Source organism: Astatotilapia calliptera, chromosome 18, assembly GCF_964374335.1.
Source record: "Astatotilapia calliptera chromosome 18, fAstCal68.1, whole genome shotgun sequence".
NCBI classification, from domain to species: Eukaryota; Metazoa; Chordata; class Actinopteri; order Cichliformes; family Cichlidae; genus Astatotilapia; species Astatotilapia calliptera.
The window spans coordinates 33694646-33721092 of NC_137439.1; the positions used below are offsets into that span (position 1 = coordinate 33694646).

A 26447-nucleotide genomic window follows, 5' to 3' on the forward strand; every position below is an offset into this window, starting at 1 on the left:
CAGGTTAACAGCAGTGACCAATGGGACATTTGTGTGTGAGAAGAATTCACAGTGAGGAAGTGGGCTTCGTTTGTCTTTGCGTCCACCAAGGACTGCTACATAACATGCTCACGTTGTAAGAATGTATCTGACATGAAGAATTTCCTGTTGTGCTACATGTAAGGACATCTTTGTGAAATGACACTATCGGGAGTTCATAGGTGAAAACTATCCATGTTCAGGGTGAGCTGATTGATTTCCAAAATCTTTAGGTTGTATCAGTGTAGACCCAAGTTTGTTTACATTTCAGGCCCACACTGTATTATCAAAAATATTCACTCGTCTGCCTTCCACTTAAATTCATCCCAAAGGTTTTCTGTTGGGTTGAAGTCAGAACTCTGCACAGGCCAGTCAAGATCTTCTACACCAGACTCCATGTCGTTATGGCCCACGCTTTGTGCACTAATGTGTGGATCCCTAAACTTTTCCTACAAAGCTGGAAGCATGACATTGTCCAAAATGTCTTGGTATGCTCAAGTATTAAGAACTTCTTTTACTAGAACTAAGCGGCACAGCCATCTGTGGTGACTGGTTAGGGGTGAGGGAACCTTGCCCACTTCCAAGTCTTCAGACAGAATAATGCTTCCTTAACCGTCCCAAATAACCACCACAAGCTTCTAGGACCAAATCAACTCACACAGCTGTTTTTTTTTGGGTTAAAACAGCTGTGGGGTGCTGTACACTCTAGACTGTAAACGTATTAATGTCATTGCTGGATTTCTGCATTTTAAGACGAGATCGAAAGGCACTGACTCATTTTGTTAGCCTCGAGCTGCTATCGGAGGAGCTGTAGCTTTTTGCCTCAAGTCTCAACCCACAGGTTGCTGCTTTCTCTGGGTGCTGTGGGCGCGCACAGTGTCACGAGCTGTGTGAATAATCAATATCTCAGTGTTGACAAGTCTTTCCGAGACATATCAAGAACATGAGTTCTAACCAGATGTTCTAACATTATTTTTATCATCCATTGTCAAACATCACCTACACACCACTGACATCAAACTGGCACAGGATCAAAACATGCCACTCATAACTCACTGCACGCACACACACACACACACACACACACGCGCGCACGCACGCACGCACGCATGCACGCACGCACACACACGCACGCACACACACACACACACACACACACACACACACACACACACACACACACACACACACACACACAGAGGAAACCCCCTCACAGCATTACCATACAAACACTTCACTTCTCACCCTGGTGCAGAGTTTGACTTCTACCTACATCATCATACGTAAAGGATTTAGGGGACAGAGGAAGCCTGGCCCATTCCCAAACAAACAAATAAACCATCACTCTCCTGCTGAGCTGTGAGCCGAGCCCCACAGCAGGCAGCCGCTGAATGAAAAGCACCACAGCAGGCAGAGGTGTGATAATGGAAATGGGAAGGGGGCTGAACCATATTGTGTGACTCATAATGGATCTGTGTGAGAGCAGTGGATTCAAGTCCAGACTCTTTTGTTGGCATTAAAGACGGTTAACTGCTATTTTGAGGAAGTTTTAAGCCATTTGTTTTACAAGAACTCTCCACCAGTTTAAGCTCTGCAAATTATTTGGGAATTAGTGAGGACAGGGTAGAAAGATGCTTTTTGGAGAAAAGCCTGTGAGGTCTGAGTGTTTTACATGATGTAAATCAGAATCTTAAATTATTTTACTAGATCATGTATGATTACCAGATGTTATCTAGCTGGAGAATAAGCAAATAATTGTGCATGAATCCAAAGCAAAAATTAGATTTTTTGATGTATATTTATCAGATGATAATTTGAGCTAAAGGAGAGTGCAGCATAAAAAACTAGTAAGTTAGTTGACATGCTAGCAGACCAGACACTGAATTGTCCATTCCTGAAAGATTTATTCTTGTGATTTTAGTCTTTGAGAGGAAAATCCTAGTTGTTAAAAGTCATTTTTAAGAACTAGGATTTGTCAATAGTTTGTTTTTTTGTAAGGTTTCAACATTACCCTGAGAAATTTCATCAAGCATCTCTCACCTAAGGAAAGTTCACTTAAAATCCCTAAAAGACAATGACTCGCTTGAGAAATACCGTATAGAAACGTCTACAACCGTAGATCAATAATTTGGCATCATAGTTAACTTATATGCTTACTTATTATGTGTCGATCGCTTTAAAACACTTTTGCTGTCTATAGTTCAGTGGGATTAATCATCAACACTAGGAAACATGTCCCTCCTTAGATCAAGCATCTCTGGGTCACTGTCCCATTTTCTTTTTGCAATCGCAGACCCGTCCCAGCTGTTACTTTCTTTATACAGGCCATGCTGAGCTGCAGCTGCGTGAACCTTACCTTCTGTAACCTGCAGAGCCGCTGCCAGCCAGCACAGCAGCATGGTAAGACACCATCTAAGAAGACACATCAGACACATAATGAAAGTTGCATTTGGAGAAATTCTGCATAGACTTAAAAAAAAAAAGAAAGTTAAAACACACTGCAAAAAAGTTCATGACATCGATTTAAAATTCCAGCTGAAATGTAATAGCAGAAATCTAGCAGTGTATAGAAGAAATGAACAGGTCTGCTCTGAGAAATGCTTTTATAATTTCAATAATAATAATAATAATAATAAAAATGCAGAAAATGTTGAGGTAAGATATAAATAACAGCTTCTTACCGCTGAGACATTTCAGTAAATACGCAAATCCAGCTTTGGAAGTAAACTCCAAGTACATGTGTGAGGCAAACTTTGTGGTCCCTCTGCCTGACTGTGCAGACCTGAAGTCACAGTGCTGCTCTCTCTCCCTCCCTCTCTCCCTCTCTCTCTCTCAGCACAAAGACTCCCTCAGTTCTGTCTCTGACTCTTAGGACCCACACAGTTGGGAAATTTGACTCGCTTGAAGGAAAAAAACGTACTCTTTAGACCTTCTTTGTTAACCTGCTGGTTGAGACAATTTCCTTTGATTGATAATAACGTGATGGGCTGTTATTTAAAGTTAAACGCATCTACCAGTGAATCGACTTTCTATGTACAATACTGTTTAGAGTGCTTTCATTCATTGTACCTGCAGGGATATATTTGTATCATTGAAGTGAAAGAAATCCTGTAATGCTTCCTAATGAAAGAGTGACACAATGACGAAGTCAAAGAACATGGCCGGAGCTTCCTGGTTGTCCTGGGTCAAAGATTTGTTGTTGGTCACCCAGTGATCCTCACTTCCCCCATCCCCTGTTTCATTCTGTACACACTCACCCTGAGAGATCACTTTACTGCCTTTCTCCTATAAAGTAACTTTGTACTGACCTGTGTGTCAGATATAGTTGATGGTAATTCAATAAACACCTACAATATAACAACCAAGGCTTTTCTGTGATACGGGAAGTTTTGGTGCCACCTCAGAGGAAAATGACGATACTAATAATGTGTGTACACTAGCCTCTCCATGGTTCATGGAGAGGCTTCATCATCCAATCAAATAGTTTAATTAAAATGAAAAAAGAACAGGATTCTGCTTAACAATGAGCAGATGTTTGCACCTCTAAAAAGGTACCAATTATGAGATTAACGTGTGCAGCATTAGGCTAAATGAGACAAAGCCTAATTTCTAAGAAATTAGAAAACAAAGAACATGTTTAATGTTTAAATAAAGAAGACAGAGGATTTAACCACAGAATTGATATATTAAAAAAGAACAAATCAATATTCGATCAAGTGCAGTAGTTTAAAATAGCAGAGCTTGACCGTTTTAATCTCCTCTTAGACATTCTTTCTCAAGCTAGCAGAATGAAAGGATAACAGGTCAACAAGGTCAAAGGGAATCTGTGGAATAATCATGTCATGATGTTAACACCCCGGCATCACCAGATTCTGGAAGGATAATGTCTGTGAGAACAAGAAAAGTTACATTCTTGCTCACTGCATCACCTTATACTGAGAAAATGCCCTTCCTAAGACACGTGTGCTATTTATACTCTTTCTGTCTATCTATATATCTATCTAGACTCCTAGGTAGGAGAAATCTGTTCTTACTGCCTTTCAAGTTTAATAAAGGCCGGTAATGTTTGGGTTAAATTATTCATTTGAGATGGTTGGGTGGGTCCAGGTTGTACAAATTAGCATGTAGTAAAGGTCATACATTTCTTGTATCAGATGTGCATTTTTTAAACTAATTTTTCCACTCTCAGAAGGTGTCACTCTGCTGTACAATCACAACACACGTTTTCATTCTTTTTCTCAGAGTTTGAATGGCACACAGAGGGCTCTGTCACTTGAATGTAAATCCATATGGGCTTTCGATTGCTTTCCACAAGTATCTGAGAGAAATGTCAAGTTTAATATCGGCGAAAAGGTCTGTTATGTCTTCTAGCTATTTGCTAGCCTTTCCTATCGGATGGCACTGGGCAGGAAGTATATCATGTGTTTTAAGAACTTTTTTCTCCTGAAAACAATAGCTCGCTGAGGCAGAAAACGATGCTTAGAAGTGCAGTGAGACAGCTGTAGGAGGGGGTCAATTTTCAATGTTCACTCAACTTGTACAAAAGCTTAATAAACAATGTCTATGCTGAGCAACAGATAGGTGGCATTTCATCTCATTTTACACAAACAGACACTATTATTAAGTGCCAAAATCAGTATTTGACGTAATATCAGTGAAATATGAATGCACCTTGTTACTCATGCTAGCTAGCAGTAGCATTAGCTGATGACTCAGCAGCTTTTCCTTTTATATTGATTCCCTCAGTTCCAGAAAACCAGCAGGGTGATAACCAAAGACTATTTTTTATCACCAGCTTAAGTCTCTTTTCAGGTACCTTGCAGCTGCCTGGGGTATACTCTACCTCTCATTCAGTCACAGTTGGAATAGACTCTAGCCCAACAGCAGTCCTGATATGGATAAACAGAAGAAAATGATGGAACGAAGTCTAATTTTTCATTTATTATATGTCTCATATGTGGGTTCATTACTGTAGACTGCAGTCCATGTAATCTTAACGAAAAAACGAGATGCTGAAAGTCCAAGATTTGCAAAAATAGAATCCTCTGTGAACCCATCGTTTACCCATTTTAGTATTTCATGAGCTTTGGGGATTGTTTCACACACTGACACTTGAGGTCATCGTGGTTTTATGTGGATTGTGGCCAGCAGACAAGACTCTCATTGGGGCAACAATAAAGTGTCAAATTAGGTTAACGGTTCTGAAGGGACAGCCTGCACTTTAAAAGGAGCAAGGGTTATGGACAGCAGACTGCGTAACAGAGTTGTAATTCAGATGGTGATCAGAGCATCAGACTGGGCAGGTCGTTATTGTTGCTCTGTGCGTGCTGACCCAGCTAACCACTCTCTGGGAAAAACAGGAAGCCATTTATCCAGGGCCAAGTTTCCCAACAGCCTTCTTACAGCAGCTCCAAGATGGGCTCTGTTGTTTTGTGAGCCAGTGATGATTTTAGAACTAAATTAATTTTTGGAAACTGAGCCTGAGAGGCTTACGTAAGAGACTCTCAGTACTACTCTCCTCTGGGTCAGACAAGAACTCAATACATCTGGCCAGAGAATATCACCTTGGTCACCACTCAGTTTTTTTTAAACTATATATTTATTGTTTTTTTTTTCTTCATTTAAACATGAAGTAACACAGACAGGGTCGACGTAAATAAGAAAATATATTAGAAAAAAAAGTTATATCATCGGGGAGAAAATTTTGATATTTGGTTGCCAATTCAGAGTTATATATACACAAAAAGAATATCTTATTAATACAAATGTTATAAAGAAATAACACAGGAGTCTACAGTCATTTCTCTGTGAAAGCATTTCCATTTCTCCCAATATTGTTCATATTTTTCTGAAAATAGTCTCAAAGAGAAGGTTAGTCGTTCCATAGTGTGAATTTCATGTATTATTTCTGTCCAGTCCGAAACATTTGGTGCTTCCTCATTCAGCCATTTGCGTGTAATAGCTTTCTTGCTGGCAGCCAGTATCTGTAGCCAGTATCTATCCTGTTTCTTTAGTCTGTTTGGTATATTGCCTAAATAAAAAACACAGAAACTCCCTTCAAGCTGGGACCCAATTATCTGTTTAGTGTGTGCAATCACAGCTGACCAGTAGGGAGAGATTTTAGGACATTCCCAAAAGATATGGAAGTGGCCTGCTGAAGTCTATCCACATCTCCTCCAATATTTCCCTTGGTCAACATTTTTGCTTTGGTGTTCTTTAATCTTAGGTGTAATAAAAAACCTCATAGTGTTCTTCCAAGTGAATTCTCTCCATAGTTCGGAGCTGGAAGTAGTGGCTATAGTTTTACATATATTAGACCAATCTTCTTCTTCAGCTCTATTCCGGCCTCTTTCTTCCATCTAAATTCAATGTACGTGGTAGACAATTTCCTTTCTGTTTGTAGTGTTGAGTATATCATAGACATTTTTTTATTTTAGTACTTTCCCTTTACATATGTTTATAAAGATTTGGACTAAAGACCACCACTCAGTTTGATACAATAATATAAAACTTTGAAGAGGATAAAATATTAACTGTTGGCACGCATTTCAAGTGTTTTGTAACAAAAGGCAGAAATTGAGAGGAGTAGAATGTCATCAGAGACATCACAATGGTCTATATCTGGCTGACTACTACTTTAGTTTCGTTTCCTTTACATACCGTCTTCCTGCTTCCTGCCCTTTGTCTCTGTGTGTTTATAGATATGTTTTATGTGATTGTTATGGGAGGTTCCTTCCAAGTCTTTACAAACACTTCACATTGAGGATAAGCTCATTTTGAGGGTCACAAGCAGTCTAAGCAGAGATTTCAAGTCTTCCCTCCTCCCTCTCGCTAGCCGCTGTCCCCAGGTCCCTACCGAGGCATTCCAGGGCCAGCCGAGCGGCATAATCCCTCCAGTCTGTCTTAGGTTTGGGGTTTCCTGTCAGTAGGATATGTACAAAACACCTCAGCTTTGGAGGCATCAAGAAACCAACCATCTCAATCGGTTCCTTTCACCACAGAGGTGCACAGGCTATTTGACATTTACTGTAGACACAAATTAATTATTGTTGTTTTGCTGTCACACATCATTTTGTCCAGGTCCATATCCATTGTTGTGCCTTGTTTTTCCCCCCTTTATAGTGTACTGGTACCTTAATGCTTATTACCTTTACCAAAGAAAATTAGCACAGAACATATTGCCATAAATAATCAGACATGACAACTTCATTATTATACAGACTTTAAGTTATATTTGTTTTTTGCTAAATAACATCCTAAAAAGAGATGAATCAGTACTAACCTATGATGAAAACAACAACAACAACACTACTATAGAGACTCCATATTGCATCCTTTGCCACTAGCTGTAGTGGCATCTAAGGAAAGAGCTCACAGACTAACATTATGACAACATACAAAAACTCAGTCAAACTCATCAATAATTAAAATGTCCAGAAACGTTGAAACCAGCAAATCATCTGTATCATTTTCACTCTATTACATCTTCATTATGCTTGGCACATTCCCATCTGTGGCAACAAAAACAGTAATGGCCTAGTGTGTTACGAGCAGCATACGTTTGTTCATGGTCATCAACACATTATTCCACATTTGATATTCTTTCACAATATTGGCTAAAAAACATGTTCAACTCATTTAATCATCCCAAAGTAAAACATTTGTTACAATGAAGTGTCACAACTGGCACGGAAATAAATAATAAAGATCACAAAGGAAATATCATTGAATGTTATTGCCAAACGCAAAAGTATTCCTATAAAAGTCATTGCTGTGATCTTTAGGGTACTCTGTAAAAGGACAGTTTCCACTATATCTGCATGTCTCAGTGAAACCAACGATTGCACTAAAGGCAACAAAAACAAGCTGCAGTTCATGTTTTTTCATCTGGAGGAGTTGGAGTGGTGGAGCCCCTAGTGGTCTGTCTGTAGTCAATCCTCTTCACTTCCAGACTCTGCACTAAGCTGAGGCTGTGCTGTATGCAGAGTCCCTTGTTGTCCAAATGTGGCACTCTTCTCTTCATCAGTCATCCAGGTTATTGTAATCTAAGGAGGTTGGAAATACTGGACTTCTTAAAAAACAAAGTCTGTTGTCACTGTCCCACCTTAAAGCCTTTGTGTCCAAACATGGTTCGTTTAAAGTACACGTCCAAAAAAATAGGAACCTCTTTGCGCTAGGAGTAGATAGTAATGACCTCCCGACCTCCTCCCCGAACCAACAGTACACGGTCTAGACCTTCCATTAAAACTTCCAGGAACTCCATATCTGAGACACACATTCTGGTTAAGGGGGTTATGCACTACTATTAGACTCAATATGCTTTATTATTTTCTTACCAGGATGAATCAGTAAATGCCACTTCAATATCTTTATTCTAAGTATCGGGTTTTTAGGTCTGATGTCATTAGCAGTTTCCAGGTCCAAACTCCACTTCAGGTCCCAAAGTCAAACGAACAGTGCAGCATCACTGAGAGCTAAAAACTGTCTAAATTCTTTCATCTTTAATAAAATGATCAGCGTTGCTGCTTTACCAGGTGTAGTAATTAATTTTAACATCCAGGCATCCATGAAAACAGAATTTATTAAATTTAATGGAGTTAGAAGTTAGCAGGAAGTTAGCTCGCTAGTTTCCACCCAAACATGATATAGCATGTTCTGAATGAGAGATTTCTGAAAAAATTAAACGTACAGCTCTGCTGTCACTTCCAACATAAATGAAGACAGAAAAACTAAACAGCAGTAATGTTTGTAGGGTTACTGAAGTTGGGCTAGCTGTTTTATAATGTGCTACATTAGCATAATCTAAACACATTATCACAGTGAAGCTGGAGGATGAACGCTAATGTTTTTCCACTTAACAAAAATTAACATGAATGCTCCACAAATGCAATTGCATTTCTTTTAGGGGCTTGTTCAGATTAAATAAAACAAGATACAAAGCATTAAAACATGTTAAAAACACAACAGCCTTAATAAACGCAAAGTAGTCTGGACCCGGAAGCCGGGTTCATACGTCGTCACTTAAAGACTGGATAGAACTGCTGTTATAGTTGGATAGCTTAGCTTAACTTAGCTTAGAACTGGGGCAAAGAATTAACATTGGTCCAAAATGTAAAAAATAACCCAAAATTCAACCTGGAGTTACGAAGATATGGAAACATTAAGGATTTACTTTGTTTTTTATAAGACTGCTTAGAGTCCTATTAAAACGTTTTCACAACAGCATCTTACTTTTTATGTTCAGTTTTAGTGTGGTTTAATTAATGACATTAACTGAGTCAATATGCTTTAAAATGCTTCTAGGAGGATTTTTTTAACCTTTGGAAGAAGACACGATTGTTGACTATCTATCCATGCTTAGTTAAGCTAGCTGACTCTAGCATACAAACATGACAGTGCTATTAGGGCTGGGCCATATCATACCGTTCACGGTAATACCGGTATAATGTTGGGCAACGACAAGAAATTGAAATATCGCGATAGAATTTGGGTAAAACGCGTGTGCCTATGTTTTCATACGCATATGGCGGAAAAAGCATGCCGGCGGCGACGGAGAATGAGGAGGGCGAAAGCGGATCGTTGAATGAAGCGGATGAACCAGAAGTGGTTGGTAAAAATGCTGCAGCTTCAGTGGTGTGGAACTGGTTTAGCTTTCGACCGTCAGATACACAACAAAGCACTATTTTTGGTAGCGCATGCTAGCGGGTCATCGTTACTACCGTGTTTTTTGGAAAATACGGCACACTTAAAATCAATCCTTTGATTTTTCTGAAAATCGACAGAGCACCTTATAATCCCGTGTGCCTTATGTATGAACTCTGGTTGTGTTTACTGACCTCGAAACGATTTTATGTGGCGCTCGAAAATCTGTCAAATGTTTTAGGACGATTTTGCTAAGCTACGAACCCGCACCGCTTGATGGATTGTCGGAGCATTACCGCTTTTGCAGGCAGGAGTCTCGCGGAGTGATACGTACTGTGCTTCAACATAATATTACCGTATTGTGTGTGTGTGTGTCTGGTCGTTAAGTGATGACGTGACGAATCCTACTTCCGGGTCTAAAGTAGTCTGCGTTTAATATGGCTTTTGTGTTGTTAACATGTTTAATGTTTTGTATTTTCTTCTATTTAATCTCAAAAAGCTCCTAAAACAGTCAGTGATCACTGTTGACCTCCCTCAGCTTTTATTACCGCTAATCATTTATTTAAGCTCAGTCTTTAAAACCTTAGGATGTAACTACAGCCCAGCCCATGCAGCAGTATATGAATGACTAACCTCGTATTGTGGATGGATTATCTCAGTTGTTCTCCTGGCTGAAGTTTGGTCCTTTTACAGCATCCTGCCATGCGATTACATTTGTTCCTGACCGAGAACACTCACGTTAACTTTTATCGAGTGGAAAAAAGTTAGCTTGTTTATATTACGCTAACATAGCTGTGTCGCTAGCGGTCACGTAGCACATCATTATATACCAGCTAGCCCAACTTCAGTAACCCTACAAACGTCACTGCTGTTTAGTTTTCTGTCTTCATTTATGCTGGAAGTGATAGCAGAGCTGTACGTTTTAATTTGTTTCCAAAACCCCGCAGTCAGGACATGCTATATTGTATTTAGATAGAAGCTAGCGAGCTAACTTCCTGCTAACTTCTAACTCCGTTAAATGTCATAAATTCCGTTTTCATGGATGCCTGGATGTTAAACTCAATTGTTACACCTGGTAGACCAGAACGCTGATCATTTTATTAAAGATGAAAGACTTTAGACAGTTTTTCAACTCTCAGTAATGCCATAGTGATCGTTTGATATATGGACCTGCAGCGGAGTTTAGGTCCAGACACGGCTAGTGACGTCAGACTTAACAACCGGATAACCTCTTTTTAAGTTTTGTGGATATTATACATGGTTATGCTGAGGATATGTTGGCCAGTTTCCACTGGAAATGCCTTTTGGTTAAACTATCAGCAAGGAATTTGCACTGTTACGTTTTTATATAACTTTAATGCACATAAAAAACAGCTGCTTATTTTTGCACTAATAAAGTTGTGGAGTTGTAAAGTATTTTGTCTAGTGTCAATTATATCGTCAGTTATATCATTATCGCAAATTTTCAAATGTATAGCTTGATAAATATTTTTGGTCATATCGCTCTGCTCTAAGTGCTATGACTAATCTCATATTAATAGCAAGAAAGTGGGTGTCTAAATATCAAACAGTTTATCTACTGTGGTTGACTAAATGACTGAACAACTCACAGACTGAAAGAAAAATCCAGTTAAGGGCTTAATACTGCTGGTACTTTGAAAAAGGATACAGTTGTCATCCCCTTTCTTGTTCTTTGGTGGGCCCGGCATGTTCAGCAAGACGAGCTCCGAGTTACAGGATTTCTTCACCACCACCTCATTCAGTTTCACCGCTGTGTGCATCCTCCGCACATTAGAGTGGTTGCTATGTTTAACCAGAGACATTAACAAGGTCTTTAATTTAACAAAAAATCATGCAACACAGTCAATCATCTTCTAAAGTATGCTATACTATCATTCATCTGTCCACTCAAGTGCAGTATAAAAGATTGGGGATGACAATGAAGGATGCAAATGCAGATGGATGCAGTTTCCTTGTGATAAAAGCACGAGCTTTTTGTCTCATCACGTATGCATGCATGAACTAGTTAATCGCTTTTCTACCAGCATGCCAACAGAGATTATTTCACACGTGAAAAAGTTCAAGCACATGCAGCCAAGAAGTGAAAGTTACTTACAGATTCTCCCACTCACTAGAGGATAGAGGATGGGGGATAGAGGATGGGGGACACACATCCAACATTAATAGCAAAATATAGCCTCTAAATATTCAGAGATTGTATTTAAATCATCACGCTGTCACTCCAGGAATCCCTCCTGCAACATTTTGAGTAAATTTGCAATGCCACTTTCTTGCAATATATATTCTAAATTCTGTTTATGTATGTGTCAAAAGTGTGAGGCAGCATACTTAGCTCTACTTACGGTTTCATGTTGAACATGTCTTTCACTGCCATGTTTTCTTTGTGTTTGTTCCTCTCATTCTGCAGTTTGTCTTTGGTCCAGGTCATGTGGACACGATCAGAAGTGGCGCCAGCAGCCTTGTCATTCGCTGCAGAATGAGATGCTGTGTTCCGGTCGTGAATCAGCTGAGCCTGAACAGACGGTGACATGATATAAAGTCTTATTAGTTCCGTGATCTTCACCCTTAATCTTTCATTAGGAGAGCTGATACTGAATACCACAGCTTTTCAGGAAATGGAGACATTCTAATATGGAAAGAAAAAATGATGAGAAGAAATGTCTGACATGACAGCAGTCAAGCGATATGTTTAAGAGCATAAAGTACATGCAGACTCAAAGAATCACATGAATGAAGAAAAGCCTCAGCTTCCCTCATGTGATGGTAACACTTCTATATATGACTAAATTATTAAAAACCTGCAAATTCATATGTGCAAAACCTTCTGCATATTCTTTTGCAGGACTTGTTTTTACATTTTTAAAAGTGGTTCTCTTTGACTCAAGTCTCCACCTGCATCTGGGACCCCATGCAGACACCTTTAGACTAGGCACGCGCTTCCAAACTGCCTCAATGATTCCCATCACCAACAGGGCAGACTCTGACCCTGTGGACCTTTCTGCAGCCTTTGGCACTGATTCTCACACCATTCTTCTCTCTCACCTCTGGCTGGCTTTCTTGGCCTCACTGGTACTGAACTCTCACAGTTTCAGTCCTACTTTTCCAACTGAACACAGCTTGTCACCTTAGGAGACTCTTGCTCCACCTCTATTCCAGTTAACCATGGGGTGCCTCAAGGCTCTGTGCTTGGACCCCTTCTCTTCACCATCTACATGCTCCCTCATGGGCAGTGGTGCCATGGTTTCTGTTTCCATTCTTATGCTGACAACACACAGCTGTCAGTGCTAAACTCTCCACAATCAAAGCTCCTTGACCAAACGTCTGCATGAAATTACAACATGGATTTTAACTACCTAGCTCAAAAGCAATAGCACTGTGCTTTTGCTTGTGGCCATCAAGACCCTGCTCCAGAAGAATGGAGCTCTTCATCGACATGGGTGATCCCCCCCATCTCAGCAACCCCTGGACTCAATTTAATTTCAATTTTATATAGCACGTAATCACAACAACAGTTGTGGCACTTTATAATGTTATAATGTTCTACACTTTTATTCCAGGGTTATTATAAATCTGTCACCAAAGCAGCTTTTCTTCGTCTAATGAACATCTCTTGACTTTGGTCATCGCTCACTGACTCTTTGGCGCTATCTGGCTGCAATGGAGTCCCATTTGGGATCCCCAACATATCACTCCACATAAAGCTCAACTGGCTCTTGGTCACGTCACGCATCATTTACAAGTTGCTTCTGCTCATTTATAAATCCTGTTAATGACCTGGGCCCTCAGTACCTGTCTGGCCACCCATACATGCAGCCTTGGATGATGTGATCCTCAGCCATGGGGCTCTTTTCTGTCCCTCGCACCAACCTCCATATCTTCTTTAAAACTCCCATCCGTTCTTCAAAACTCACCTCTTCTTTAATTTCTAGATTTTTTATTATTGTTTTAATAAAGTGTCGTTGAGTTTCTTGAAAGGTGCTGAACAAATCTATATTGTAGTAGTAAATTGTATCTATAAAGCACTAAATTACAAAAATAGCTGGCCCGAGGTGCTTTATATTGTACGGTAAAATTACAATAAGAGAGAAAAAGAGAAAACCTCAACAATCACTGCTCCTATGTACAAGCGCTTGGCAAGAGACAAGAAACAGGACCGATGTTAAAACAAATAAGCTTCATGCAGAACCCTGGACATGCTCTCTTACCTATAGGTAAAATGTGTCGTTCCAGCTCTCCAGTGCAAAAATGCATGCATGATAGGGGGAAAAAATGATGGTGCATGATGCAAAACTAGTGACATTATTCTTTGTGTCAGACCTGCACATGTATAAGGCAACTGACCGCTCATTGAGAATTCCACATCTTAAAATCTGAAGATGGGCACAAATCAAAAGATGAAGATTTGGGAGGAAATAGTCATGACTGATATTTTGGTGCCTGCCGCTCAGGGAGGACTTTGTGTCCCCCTAGCGGCTGTTTTTGGTTTCTGACACTCTGTTAGCAACATCCTGGAGGGTGAACAGCCGAAACAAGCTCATGCATACACTTAACAAATGAGTTAATTCAGAGCACTGTCTAAAGCATTCCGGCGGTTATGAATAGATTAGGATGGTAAAGATGATGAATGGGATAGAGCGACGGCTCCAGGGTTGTTTGTTTGGTCTAGTTGCCATGGCTACCTCATCCTCTGGAATGCACTGAGAGTAGAGGGGCGGGGCGTCGGCACTCGAACACTTCTTCCTCTTTATGGAAGCACGCGATACATCCGTGATGCTCTGAATCTGAGCCCATTGTCCATTCACAACGCAGTGATTAGGGGGAAAAGGTCAAAGGTCAAGAACAGCAGAACAGACCGTGAAGACTTTTGCAACACCTTAATATTTAAGCAGTTTTTCCTAAATCCTGTCATTATAAAAATATTAATTATTGTTGATATGTTTGTTTTAACAAATCCATCATATGACCATCATAAAAGTCTTGCAGGAAAACATTAAAATATGCCAAAATAACCAGCTTATACATCGCTTTACAATCATTTGAAAAACGTTAAGGATGTCCAGTATGTGTCCCTTTACCTCTCTCTCCCTCTCTGTGCGGGACAGCTGCATCTGTTTGAGCATTTGAGATCTCTGCTCCATCACCAGCGTCTTCTCATAGGTGAAAGCTGAGATATCACTGTCATGCTACAGGGAGAGAGAGCATCTGCAAATTCAGTATGAGTAGGTATGGAACTATTATCATATTAAGTAATCTAATGCAGATTTAAAAGTGAATTAAAAGTGTAGACAGTCTCACCATCTCCACTACCTCCACCACTGCATTTAGACGCAGTTGGTAGAGAAACATCTGGAGATCTTTCTTCATCTGAATGGAGTTGTCATCCATCTGTGCCACAGTGAAGATTCGCATTTTGCACTTCCTCCATACCTAAACAGAAAAAGTTATTATAACCAACCACCCAGAGCAACACGCCCATCTTTTATCCAGCTCAATTAATAGGCCACCTGAGTGCAGCACGAAAGATTAAAGACCTGCTTTTATTATTTTATTATGACTGAAGGCCGGCAGGCTCTGCATCAATATTAAACTGTGTGACATTAGAACAGGGGTGGGCAACTCCAGGCCCCGAGGGCCGGTGTCCCTGCAGGTTTTAGATGTGTCCTTGAACCAACACAGCTGATTTAAATGGATAAATTAGCTCCTCAACATGTTCTGAAGTTCTCCAGAGGCCTGGTAACGAACTAATCATGTGATTCAGGTGTGTTGACCCAAGGTGTGATCTAAAACCTTCAGGACACCGGCCCTCGAGGCCTGGGATTGCCCACCCCCCGCATTAGAAGCTGTTAGCAAAAGATCTTGATTTGCAAACAGGTCAACGGCTATTTACTACAAATCTTTGGGGAAAATGTTTAAAGGTTAAAAGAAGAGTAATTTTAATTTTGGTTGAAGTTGATTAAATGTAGTCCCATATGGTAATTGTCAAGTCAGAACCTACGGGACTGAGAAATGCAGCCACCTTCGAGGCGCAGTTCCCCACATGACCACTTGAGGCTGATTCCAAAAGCGACTTGATCATGATCTTTTTAACTCTCATGTTAAAGTGCAAACTTTAGCCTTGTAACTTACATGTTTACAGCCTGGTACCAACATGGTTTTGGTCTCCATAAATAACAAAACACATTCACAACAACATGCATGTGGTGATGTGTTTGTAAGATTTCCCCCTTTTGGGCATTCCTATGGCTTAAAGTCAGGGGTGTGGCCGTTTTGATTGACAGGTTCAGCTTCCTCAAGAACTGAACTCAAGACTTTATTTGTGATGTTCAGAACACTTGGTATCGCTGCTGTGTGATGAAGGATGTACAAAAGTCTAGTGAGGGCACTTTTTGCATTTGTATGTTGCTTAGCATTAATTAGCAGATATGGAAGCAGCTTGATAACGAAGCTTGCTAGTATTAGCCAGTAAGTTAGCATACACTCATTTCAAAAGGAAACTTCTGGCTGGAAGACAGCAGCCACAATGCTAACGGTGAGAACATTGAGACAAATTTTAACGGTGTATATAAATGCACTCTATTCATCCTGCTTACTGTGGCAATTTATATAATTATTGATTTTTATCTTACTTTGGAGTCCTTGTTTTTTCTTGAACGGTTCATATTTAAATTCAACTAAAGAATCTTAAAGTAAAAAGATAATTTAGGCAACACAAACAAAGACACACCTTGTGCTGACTAAGTAAGAAAGGCAGAAGCATGAGCAGTCCACCATCATGTACGATCCACCACACATCAACGGTGCCCTCCTTCAGACGCTCCTGGTTAGCAGGGAAATGGTCGATGTTCTTGGCTACGAGCAGAGCCTGATGTGCCGAAGTCGTCTCTCTAACGGTTTCTGCAGGGAGAGAAAAAAGATGTTCCTGAGCCCCGTCCAAAATCTCTAACCTTGTGCGTAAATATGGCGGCCCTAAACACCGGAAATTATGAAAACACCAGCAAACAGAAAAATGCAGCAAAGGCACATAAAACATGGAAGAAAAAGAAGAGGAATAAAACACAAAGGAAGTAGAAAAACCAAAATCTCACAACACACAGAAGTGTTTTTGGGAACACATTACTGTGACGAAGCAGCTGTGGAAGTGACACACACCCAAACATGTGAAGTACTTTTGCAGCATTTTTCTATTTGTTGGGGTTTTTCTTAAACTGCAGTCCATTTGAACTCTCAGGGCCACTGTAAATCTGTAAAACCATAAAATCCTGGCGCGCAACAATACTTGTGACTATCGCTTAATTTGTCATCTGCATCTGCAGGACATCTGGACTAAAAACATCTGTAATCTACTCGGTAATATGTGATTACATGTCTGTGTGGTCATAATAGAAGAAATGTAAAAAACAATACAGTAAATGTCAAATGCTGATATTTTTGGCATTAATATTTTTGTAATGACATCTTTTCTATTTCTTTACAATAAGAATGTTGTAACGTTAGCACGCCATTAAGGACGGGTTTTGTCCTCTTAGTGAAGTGAAGGGCTCATTAAAAGAAATGCAGTTCTGTAAATTGTTGTCCACAGTATTTAAGTAGTTATGGATTAGCAAATGATTGATCTCAGTTATTACAGCTTTTGAAGCCTTTTGACATGTTGCCTCATCAGAAAGCCTTTTGTAATTTTCTCAGTATTGCAGTGTTGTCACACAAAACCCTTCTGTTGAGTTTACCTATAAAGTTTCTCCTTACGGAGGAGTCCCGGTCCTGTTTCCAGCCTGTTGGCCAGGCCATCAGCACGGCATTGTGCTTCATTCCCCCCAGTCCAGCTGACTGAATGAGTATGGAGAAACCATCTCGCAGGCTGGACGACACCACGACGTGAGAGAAACCCTTTGTCTTCTCCGCAGCCATGGCTGCTTTCAAGTTCTGCCGGAAGCAAGCAAGGAAAAGAAAGGAAGAGTTTTAGGTGCTGAGTGGTGTGCAATATTTTGATTCATTCACAGCTTCGGCAACATGTTGGTTCATATTCGAGCGAACATATAGAGCAGGAAAACAAACGTAATTACAAACATAAGAGACACATGGAAGAAGGTTAAACGCAAACATTAGCATGTACAGTGAAGTCATGGCTAGCCGATGAGAGCGAACGATTGAACAAACTGAGAAACCTGCTCTCCTTTCTTGGCCTCGTCCCCTCGGGTCATGTATGTCCCCTCCAGGACGGAGCAGACGATGGTCAGCCCCTTCCCCGCTTTGAGCTGCGTGGCGAAGGACAGGAGACGAGGGTGTGTCACCTCCAGGTCTGAGTTCAGTTTACACAACACCAGCAGCTGAGGCCTGAAGACAGAGCCAAAAAATACAAACGTCTAGCAGCAAACAACCGAAAAACAATCAAAGTAATTTTTCTGAATGAATGACAGTCTGTCTGCAGACAACTGTAGTTCTTTAGAGGACAAGATGATAAAAAATGTAATGACTGTCAGTGACAATGAGGCTGCAGCTTAACTGTTCAAGATTTGAAATCAGATTCAGAAAAATAACTGTGCCGAGGTAAAGGTGATGTCATATTGTTCAACATTTGTTCAACAGCCCAAATCTGAATATTCAGTAGATTAAATGTAGAGCAGCAGATTTCTCTGCCAATCTCTGAGTTTAAGAAGAACGTGTTTGTGATTTCTAAGTGATTAAATATAGACCAATCATTATTTGTTGCCTCTAATTAAAATACTCTATTGTGAGAGAAGTGTTTTTGCACTCACCTCCAGTTTTTGGTGTGTAGCGGTGCCTCCTCTAGCCGGATGAGAGCGTAGCGTGCTGCATTTAAGGACAGACCTCTGATTCCATCTCCCCACTCCTTCACTGCCCTGCACCACCATTAAAACTGTTTTACTACATCTCAACAAACAAGAACTCATTTTGATTTTCAGAAAAAGGTGTTGTTGGGATGGGAGCGTATGTGGCTCTAAAACTTGTAGAAACCTTTTCACCACCTGATGGCATCCTTCCAGTTGTGTAAGCTGCCAATTCCTTGCACACTAATGCATCTGCATAACATTAGAGATGCAGGCTTTTGAAAAGAGTGCTGATAACAGGCCAGCTCATTCCTCTCCTCTTTAAATCGGCGAGTACAGCGCCCGTGTTTTTCAATTTTAATATTTTTATTCATCTGGCCACAGAAGATTTTATATTTGGCCCAGTGAACATGGCGGTTATTGGTCATATTCTTTGCAAGAAAGAGCTTTAACCTGCATTTGTGGATGGCACAGCAAACTGTGTTGACAGAAATGTTTTCTGGAACGGTTCCTGAGCCCATGCGCTGCTTTTCAGTGACATAATATTGTCTGTTTTTCATGCAGTGCCAACTCAGACCCTTTTTGGCCTTGTCTTGTGCACACAGATATCCAGATTCTCTGAATCTTTTAATGATATCATGTACTGTGTATGATAAGATAGTTTGCATTTCTGAAATTGTTCCACATTTTGTCAATTTGTCACAGTTCTTTGAAGACTGGCAAACCTTAGCCTCTCTTTACTTTTGAAAAGCTCAGCCGCCCTAAAACGATTGTTGTGTATCAGTTTGTTTCTGACCATACCTTCTTGCCTGCACCTGGTTTAAACGCTGAATTGATCTCATCACCTGAAACTTACCCTTTGTATTCAATGTATTTGTAGATACAGCCGGCTATCACTATGACGACCAGAGCGTAGATCCAGGAGGAGATGAACATGAGGGAGAGACAAAGACTCATCCCTAAGAAGGACAGAGTCCTACAGGAAACAAGCAGTGTCATCATTACTGTTACACTCAGAGATAAGAGAGTTTTCTAGGACATGCTCTTACCAGTGATAGAACTTAAAGCGAGGTCTCCAATTGGGGGTGCAGAGCAAAGTCTGGACAGCACAGGCCAGGTTGACAAACAGATAGCACATGAGGAAAAACCTGAGAAGACCAGTGATTAGTATGAAATGTAAAGACATTAACAAATTCAGTGACAAAAAGAGGGAAAAAAGCACATACATGGAGAGGATGGGGGCTACATGATCCAGAGAGGCAATAAGGATTCCTATCTCGCAGATCCCGACAGTCAGCAGCAGAGCCCAGGTGGGCTCACCGTTAGCCTTCCCATGACCAAAGACCTGAGAAAGAGAGATCCAAAGGACAGAGGTTTGATGTAGTACTTATTTTTATCAAGGTCAAAACGGCACGCCTTTCTAACTCCTGTGTGAGAATTTGCAGCTTTTCTCTCATTTATTAGGTTAGAAACTGAAAAAACATTTTGAGAAAAACATAAAATGAAACAGATTAAATACACAACCCAAACATGCTTCCTTAAAACTCTGGGAAGCTGCGACGGGTATAATGTAACCAGTCCTTTAACAATTTATGAATGAAACAATCAGTTCAGAAGACTTTGTGAAAAAGAAGGAAATCTTTTAAACAATCATTTAAAAATGAGAAAGTAGACCAAACATTTTTACAGTACACATTCATAAGTTATGACTACCTCTGCCGTTGGCTTTTAAACGGTAAAAAAGCACAATAATGAAGCACGAAAGGAAGCTGCGTGTGCACTTTCAAGATAAAAATGAAAAAGGAATAGGTGTTTTTCAAAAGAGGTGATCTTCCACTAACCTGTAAGAAAGGAATGATGCCGTCGCGAGCAATGGCCTGCAACAGCCGGGGGGCACCTGTAAGGCTTTGCAGTCCCGCCCCGCAGCAGGAAAAAAATGAGCCAATCACAATCACCCACGGTGATGGCCAGGCCAGAATGCTGATGACAGGTTTCGTCTTTACTGAGAAACCAAACCTGAAGCATACATACGCTTTATTAAACAGCAATCGCAATGATAAAAATGCATTATGAGACGTTCTGAAAAAACAAAGCACCTGCTTTTCCAAACATTTAAACATTCTTACTTGTCTCTCAGGACCACTCCTTCAATACAGGCTCCAAACAAGACCACAAAGGAGATATCTGACCAGGAAGTTAAGATGAAAACACTGGGACAATTTACATCAACAGCCTGTGACAATATCAATCTGCTGCTCTTCACCCACAGCTGGTGCATAAATATCACCTCATTTAGAAGCAGCGTGAATCTGGGAATCATCAACATTTTCTTCCCTCAATTCGTTTAATATTAGTAATGATAATAAGAAGACAAAGAACGCCCTGAATTGCGTAAGCCGTTAAGACAACTAATGGAAACAAATAAGTAATTATAAAGTCAACAAAAAGTGCTTACAGAATAAAACAGAGAACAACGTGGAAACAAAAGAAATCTAAAAAACAGTAAATATATGAAAATAATGAATAATAATGAAAGTAAGAGATGTTTGGATCCTCGCTGGATGTCAAACCTTTCTCAACTTTTTAGTCAAAGTAATAAGTCATAGTGCATGACCCATTACATCTCAGTTATCATCACACCTGAGGAAACCGGGCTTTCTGCCTTTCTCCTCAGACACTAGTGTTTCAGTTTCTTCAGCTGCTCTTGTAACGTAGTAACAGTGTCACCTCCGTCTCCACTGCACCTCGAGATAAATAGGTTCCCTAATGCTGACCAACAGGGATTATTAGTGGAAACAGTGGATTTACTTTAAACGACTTCTTAATCTCAGCTAAAAATGAGACCAAGAAGACAAGAAGTGGTGTCCCCCCAAACCAAACCTCAAGCGTGCCTTTACACTTGAACACTCGTGTGAACAAGCAATTAACCCTTAGGAACACCAAGAGAGTCTTGCACTGCCACACCTGATGTCCAACTTTCCCTCACTGGTCTTTCAGGTCTGGGAGGATCAAGAACCACAAGACTCCAGAAGGGCTTTTTCTGGATTTGCTCCTTGGGGAACCAGCAGCAGTGAAAGAGTTTCTGGGTGTTCCTGCAGCAGTTCCACAGACACAATCGACACATTCAGGATCTCGAGGATACAGATGAAGGATGTGGTGAGAATAGCCAGTATGGTTCCTATTGGGATGGATCTCTGGGCGTCTCTGAGATCACCTGACCTGTTAGAACCAGCCATTATACCTGAAACGCAACACAAACTTTACTCATGTAAACGCATTAAAACTATAATTCCTCACGCTCAAGTCCCTTGAAACGTTTATCCTAAATGATTTCTCATCTTTGTATAATGTGACCACAATAAATCATCTACCTGTGACAGAGGGGAAGTATATTCCCACCAGCAGAGTGAAGTAGGTGGCCCAATCGTTGAAGACGTAGTTCTTAAGTTTGTCGTTGTTGGCCTCGGCTGGTACAGAAGACAGGTTTTTCCTCTCTATCACCATGTTGTCTGGGCCATAATTGCCCCACAAGTTGTCTAAAGGAAAGACAAGCACAGGCTGCATGATCAGAATTTACTGCAGAAAAAAAAGACTGACAGGAGGAACTCTCAGTGGATTTTTGCTTGACGGTGACGCACCGTTGATGACTTCCCCCAGGACTCCCGGTGTGGCCTGGATCTCGGTCAGGTTGTTTAAGGCGAAGTACTCGTCACAGGTTGCGTTGAGATATGGACTGTCACAAAAAAGGTTCCAGAGCTCCACATCTGTTTTTGCGCACTTTTCAAACATTTCATTCTTCAGAGTGCGGTTCCCCAACAGACAGACACTAGAGGAGAAAAATGAGATCAAGCATTTCATAAATTGTTGCAGACACAGCCCCCCCTCCTCACGCACGACAAAGGAGTGTCTACTTATTATTTCTTATTGTCAGATTAGATTCATCCATGTGCATGTGACGAGGGCGACAATCTAAAATCCACCCATCCATCGTCTTCCGCTTACCCGGGGCTGGGTCGCGGGGGCAGCAGCCTAAGCAGAGACGCCCAGCCTCTACCGGCTGAGAACCGTGATCTCAGATTTGGAGGTGCTGATTCACACTAGGCTGCGAACTGCTCCAAAGCAAACTGGAGGCCATCACCTGATGAAGCCAACAGAACCACATCATCCGCGAAAAGCAGAGATGAAATTCTGAGACCACCACTTGGCTGTGCCTAGAAATTCTGTCCATAAAAATTATAAACAGAATCGGTGACAAAGGGCAGCCCTGGCGGAGCCCATCACCCACCGGGAACAAGTCCGACTTATTGCCGGCTACGCGGACCAAGCTCTTGCCACAGTTGTATAAGGATCAATGGGCCAAACACCCCATAATCCTGGAGAACCCCCCACAGGACGTCCCGAGGGACACGGTCTAAATCTGTGGAACAGGTGCTGGCTTTACAGATACATATTGGTGTCAGAATTTGAAGATGTTCAGTGCAGTACTGAGTAAAGGACACCAGAAGTAACGGTGCCAAGGTATTCAAGATCCCTTCCAACTTTACACTTTGTTACAGTCGCAGTCTCTTGGATGTCTTATGTAAATTTCAAATACCCATGCTAATACATACGATCTTTTTTTAATAGTAGTTTCAAGTTTTATTGTCATGTACAGATAAACAGTGTAGCCACATTTATCCATAATGACATTCTTTGGCTCGTGCTCCTCAGCTTTACATGAGCATATAGAGAGTGCAGTTATATTGAGAAGAAAACAACAGAAAATAGCAGTGATAGTAATAAAATAATAATAACAATAACATCAATAAAAAGGAGAGAAAAAAGTATTAAATATTAGAGAATTTAGTTGGTATTTACATTTAAGACATTTAGTATCTAACAAAAAGCAAAGAAAACCAGCTGAAAGAGACTAGAAACTACAATTCTACTTTTGTGCAAGTTAAACAGATCTCATACAGTTACTCTAAGACGTTATTTTAAGGTTTTCCTAAAACTCCCTGAAGTCTCCAGTTTCTCCCATATTGGCTTCTTTTCATTGGCTCCCAGTTAAATCTAGAATTACATTTAAAATCCTTCTGCTCTCTTACGAGGTCTTGAATAATCAGGCACCGTCTTATCTTAAAGACGTCATAGTACCATATCAACCCAACAGTGCACTTTGTTCTCAGACTGCAGGTTTACATGTGGTATTTAAAAATAGAGTGGGACGCTGAGCCTTCAGCTTTCAGGCCCCTCTTCTGTGGAACCAGTTCCCAGTTTGGATTCAGGAGACAGACACTATCTCTAACGTAAAGATTAGATTCAAACGTTTCTTTTTGATACTGCTTGAGTTAGGGCTGGATCACTTGACACTGAATCCTCCAGTTATTAGTTTTCACTCCAATTTTCACACTCATACTTTCATTGTGTATTTATACACCACTCTACACTTAATTAGTCTGGCTCTCTTGTACTTCCTAACCTCGCCCCCAGCTGATCATTGCAGATGGCCCCGCCCCGCCCCTCCCCGAGCCTGGCTCTGCCAGAGGTTTCTTCCTGTTAAAAGGGAGTTTTTCCTTCCCACTATTGCCAAAACGCTTTCTCACAGGGTCATCTGATTTCAGGTTCTACCTTATTAAAATAAATATAAAGCATGTACTGAATTGAATCTCCACTCTTCAAAAGCTGTATATCACTGCAGCATTTCCCTCCCCCCACATATGAACTGTACAGTGTGCAGAAAGACAGAAGCTGTTTTTCATATTTTCCCTTCTATTTACCAGATGAAGACAAATCATATCAGAGGATAAAATACACATTTTAAAAGACTATCTGACCGAATGACTCTAAAAGGTGTTTCAAGTTTCTTGCAGCTTCACACACTCACGTATACACTTACCCAAGTACTTAAAACAAACTTTGCAGTGGTTGCAAACTAACAAACAAACTAATCCAGTTCCTTATCTTAAAAAAAGGATAAATCAGCTGTAGTACAATAAACTGCTTAAAATGTATCTGTAAGCACTGACAGTACGTGATTTTCACTGTCAGAGAAAACATGCCAGCACTTCATAAAAAGCGGTTGCTCAGTTATTAGTCGCTCACCTAAAGTTTGAGGGTTTGATGGCCGTCTTGATGGCTCCTGCGTAAGTGGCCATGATAGACAGAACCACACAGGACAGAAACACCAGAGCCAGCTTGTTCACATACCTGCAGACAGAAGGAGAGGGGCAAATGTGAGCCTGTGTGGTGTGTTCTTCTGTTTGTGTGTGTCAGATGGTGAATGGAAACTTACTTCACCCCTACAAACACAACCAGTGCCATCAGGAGCAGGCAGCAGGTGCCATAGATTCGCATGTCGTTGGCCGTTGTTTCTTTGACCACTTTTTCAGGTGGAATGATGTAGAGCTGGTAGACGGCAAAGAGAAAAATCAGATCGATCGAGGGATTAATGTGCAATCAGAAGGGCACTGACATGGCTGCCTCCTTGTAGGACATAGAGTTTACAAACCAAAAGAATCTCTATGGTTCCAAGAATGTACAAGGATCCAGCGAAGGTGGTTCCCAGGTACAAACAAAGTCCCACAGCACCTCCAAACTCTGGACCCAAGGATCTGGAGATCATGTAATACGAGCCACCGGCTGTCAGGAAGTGATCACAAAAATACATTTTACTAGTTTCATGTCTACACATACATAAATGTAAAAAAATAAATAATGCCAATAAAGTTTCCGGTGACAAACTGATAGTTGCCTGTTCCTGTGCTCGTAGACCAGTTTGGGCATAAAACTGTTTCAGAATGTTTTCTTTTAGCTCACAGGGATTACTTGCATAACACTGACCTCGCTGTTTGAAAATGTTGCCCATATTTGATATAAACATTGATTATTTTACCAGCATCTACATAACATAAAATAACGTAAAATAAGGACAATTGGTCCCCTTTAAAATTGGGCTCTGTCCATTTGCAGCTTTTGTGCATTGCATTAGATTTCATATATTAGCTACTGAGAATATTCTACTGAGATTTAAAAATCCAATATTCCAACATATCGAACTATGTTTTCCCTTTCAGACACAAAACATAACAGACAAGGGCCAAATATGCTTATGTTATTTACTCGTTTGTGTTCTGCTAAATGTATAAACTGTAAGTATGTATCAAGCGCTTGTTGTGTTTGTGGTATTACAAAGAAGTGTGTTGCCAACAGGGATGATGCAGAGTGTCCAATCAATCAGCAAATAGCAGATATCGGCTGATAACACTGGCATGCCAAACAATTGGTTGTGCTCTACACAGTGTGCAGAATTAGCTTGCTCTCACACAATGATGAAGTTTAAAAAACATTTTGGATGCTGTGCAAATCATAGCTCAATTCAAACTCTGTATAATCTCACTCACAATTGCAGCTATTTTTGCAGACTGCATGTGCATACATCTCTTGTACCGTAAAAGCAAATCAAATAATTCATTATGTACCTGGGACAACTCCATTTGTTGCAATGGCACTCATTGATATAGCTGTGAGCAATGTCTGCATGAAAAAAGCAAAAGAAAACAGGACAGATGATCACCAGTGGATGGTTTGTAAAAGCAACATAAAAGAAAGAAAGATAAATGAAAATAACTTTGACCAGCTTGTGTTTGTCAAGTTTGTTAAGTTGTCAAGGTGCAAGCATCATGCTCAGATAATAGTGCTTTGAATTGCAGCTGAGCGGAAGTACAATGTGTCAATAAAATACAAAGTACAGTAAGTGCCTGAAAACAGTCACTGAAGCCTCTGATTAGAATTAGGAGTGCAATAATGTGAAACATGCAGCATGCAGAGTACTAAATACTCTGCATGCTGCATGTTGTTTTGTGCAATATGCCAGTGGAAAAAACATTCCAGCATTTTGTTTCCACTCCATCAAACACAAAGTTGCCTAAATTTAGCAGAATCAGTGAAAGCACCAGTGTCAAACCGAGTGTGACTGAGGGCCAGGCTGAAAATCAGAAA

General features: G+C 40.5%; 2 protein-coding genes across 9 annotated transcripts in view; both read right to left on the reverse strand.

Moving 5' to 3' along the window:
• Nucleotides 1–2892, reverse strand: part of col15a1b (collagen, type XV, alpha 1b) — a 56046-nt gene extending 53154 nt beyond the window's left edge. The window contains exons 1-2 of the mRNA XM_026149481.2: nucleotides 2700–2892; nucleotides 2375–2430 (exon numbers count right to left, since the gene is read on the reverse strand). Of these exons, the coding sequence (XP_026005266.2) occupies nucleotides 2375–2430; nucleotides 2700–2710 (67 nt within the window). The 5' untranslated portion in view covers nucleotides 2711–2892. The remainder of the gene's footprint in view (nucleotides 1–2374; nucleotides 2431–2699) is intronic.
• Nucleotides 2893–7227: 4335 nt separating this feature from the next.
• Nucleotides 7228–26447, reverse strand: part of LOC113010128 (solute carrier family 12 member 7-like) — a 40845-nt gene continuing 21625 nt past the window's right edge. For 4 of the 8 annotated variants that reach the window (XM_080293337.1, XM_080293338.1, XM_080293336.1 and 1 more), the window contains 23 exons: nucleotides 25928–25982; nucleotides 24958–25088; nucleotides 24742–24854; nucleotides 24552–24656; nucleotides 22106–22293; nucleotides 21839–22003; nucleotides 21610–21708; nucleotides 20594–20651; nucleotides 20309–20483; nucleotides 19694–19812; nucleotides 19517–19615; nucleotides 19324–19443; nucleotides 18435–18539; nucleotides 17844–18012; nucleotides 17406–17601; nucleotides 16406–16575; nucleotides 14977–15108; nucleotides 14757–14864; nucleotides 14361–14462; nucleotides 12024–12193; nucleotides 11777–11791; nucleotides 11330–11463; nucleotides 7228–8283 (listed from right to left, as the gene is read on the reverse strand). In XM_080293337.1, coding sequence (XP_080149463.1) covers nucleotides 8192–8283; nucleotides 11330–11463; nucleotides 11777–11791; nucleotides 12024–12193; nucleotides 14361–14462; nucleotides 14757–14864; nucleotides 14977–15108; nucleotides 16406–16575; nucleotides 17406–17601; nucleotides 17844–18012; nucleotides 18435–18539; nucleotides 19324–19443; nucleotides 19517–19615; nucleotides 19694–19812; nucleotides 20309–20483; nucleotides 20594–20651; nucleotides 21610–21708; nucleotides 21839–22003; nucleotides 22106–22293; nucleotides 24552–24656; nucleotides 24742–24854; nucleotides 24958–25088; nucleotides 25928–25982 — 2820 coding nt within the window. In that variant the 3' untranslated portion in view covers nucleotides 7228–8191. The remainder of the gene's footprint in view (nucleotides 8284–11329; nucleotides 11464–11776; nucleotides 11792–12023; nucleotides 12194–14360; nucleotides 14463–14756; nucleotides 14865–14976; nucleotides 15109–16405; nucleotides 16576–17405; nucleotides 17602–17843; nucleotides 18013–18434; nucleotides 18540–19323; nucleotides 19444–19516; nucleotides 19616–19693; nucleotides 19813–20308; nucleotides 20484–20593; nucleotides 20652–21609; nucleotides 21709–21838; nucleotides 22004–22105; nucleotides 22294–24551; nucleotides 24657–24741; nucleotides 24855–24957; nucleotides 25089–25927; nucleotides 25983–26447) is intronic. The other 4 variants (XM_080293339.1, XM_080293340.1, XM_080293341.1 and 1 more) reach the window with 4 other exon arrangements.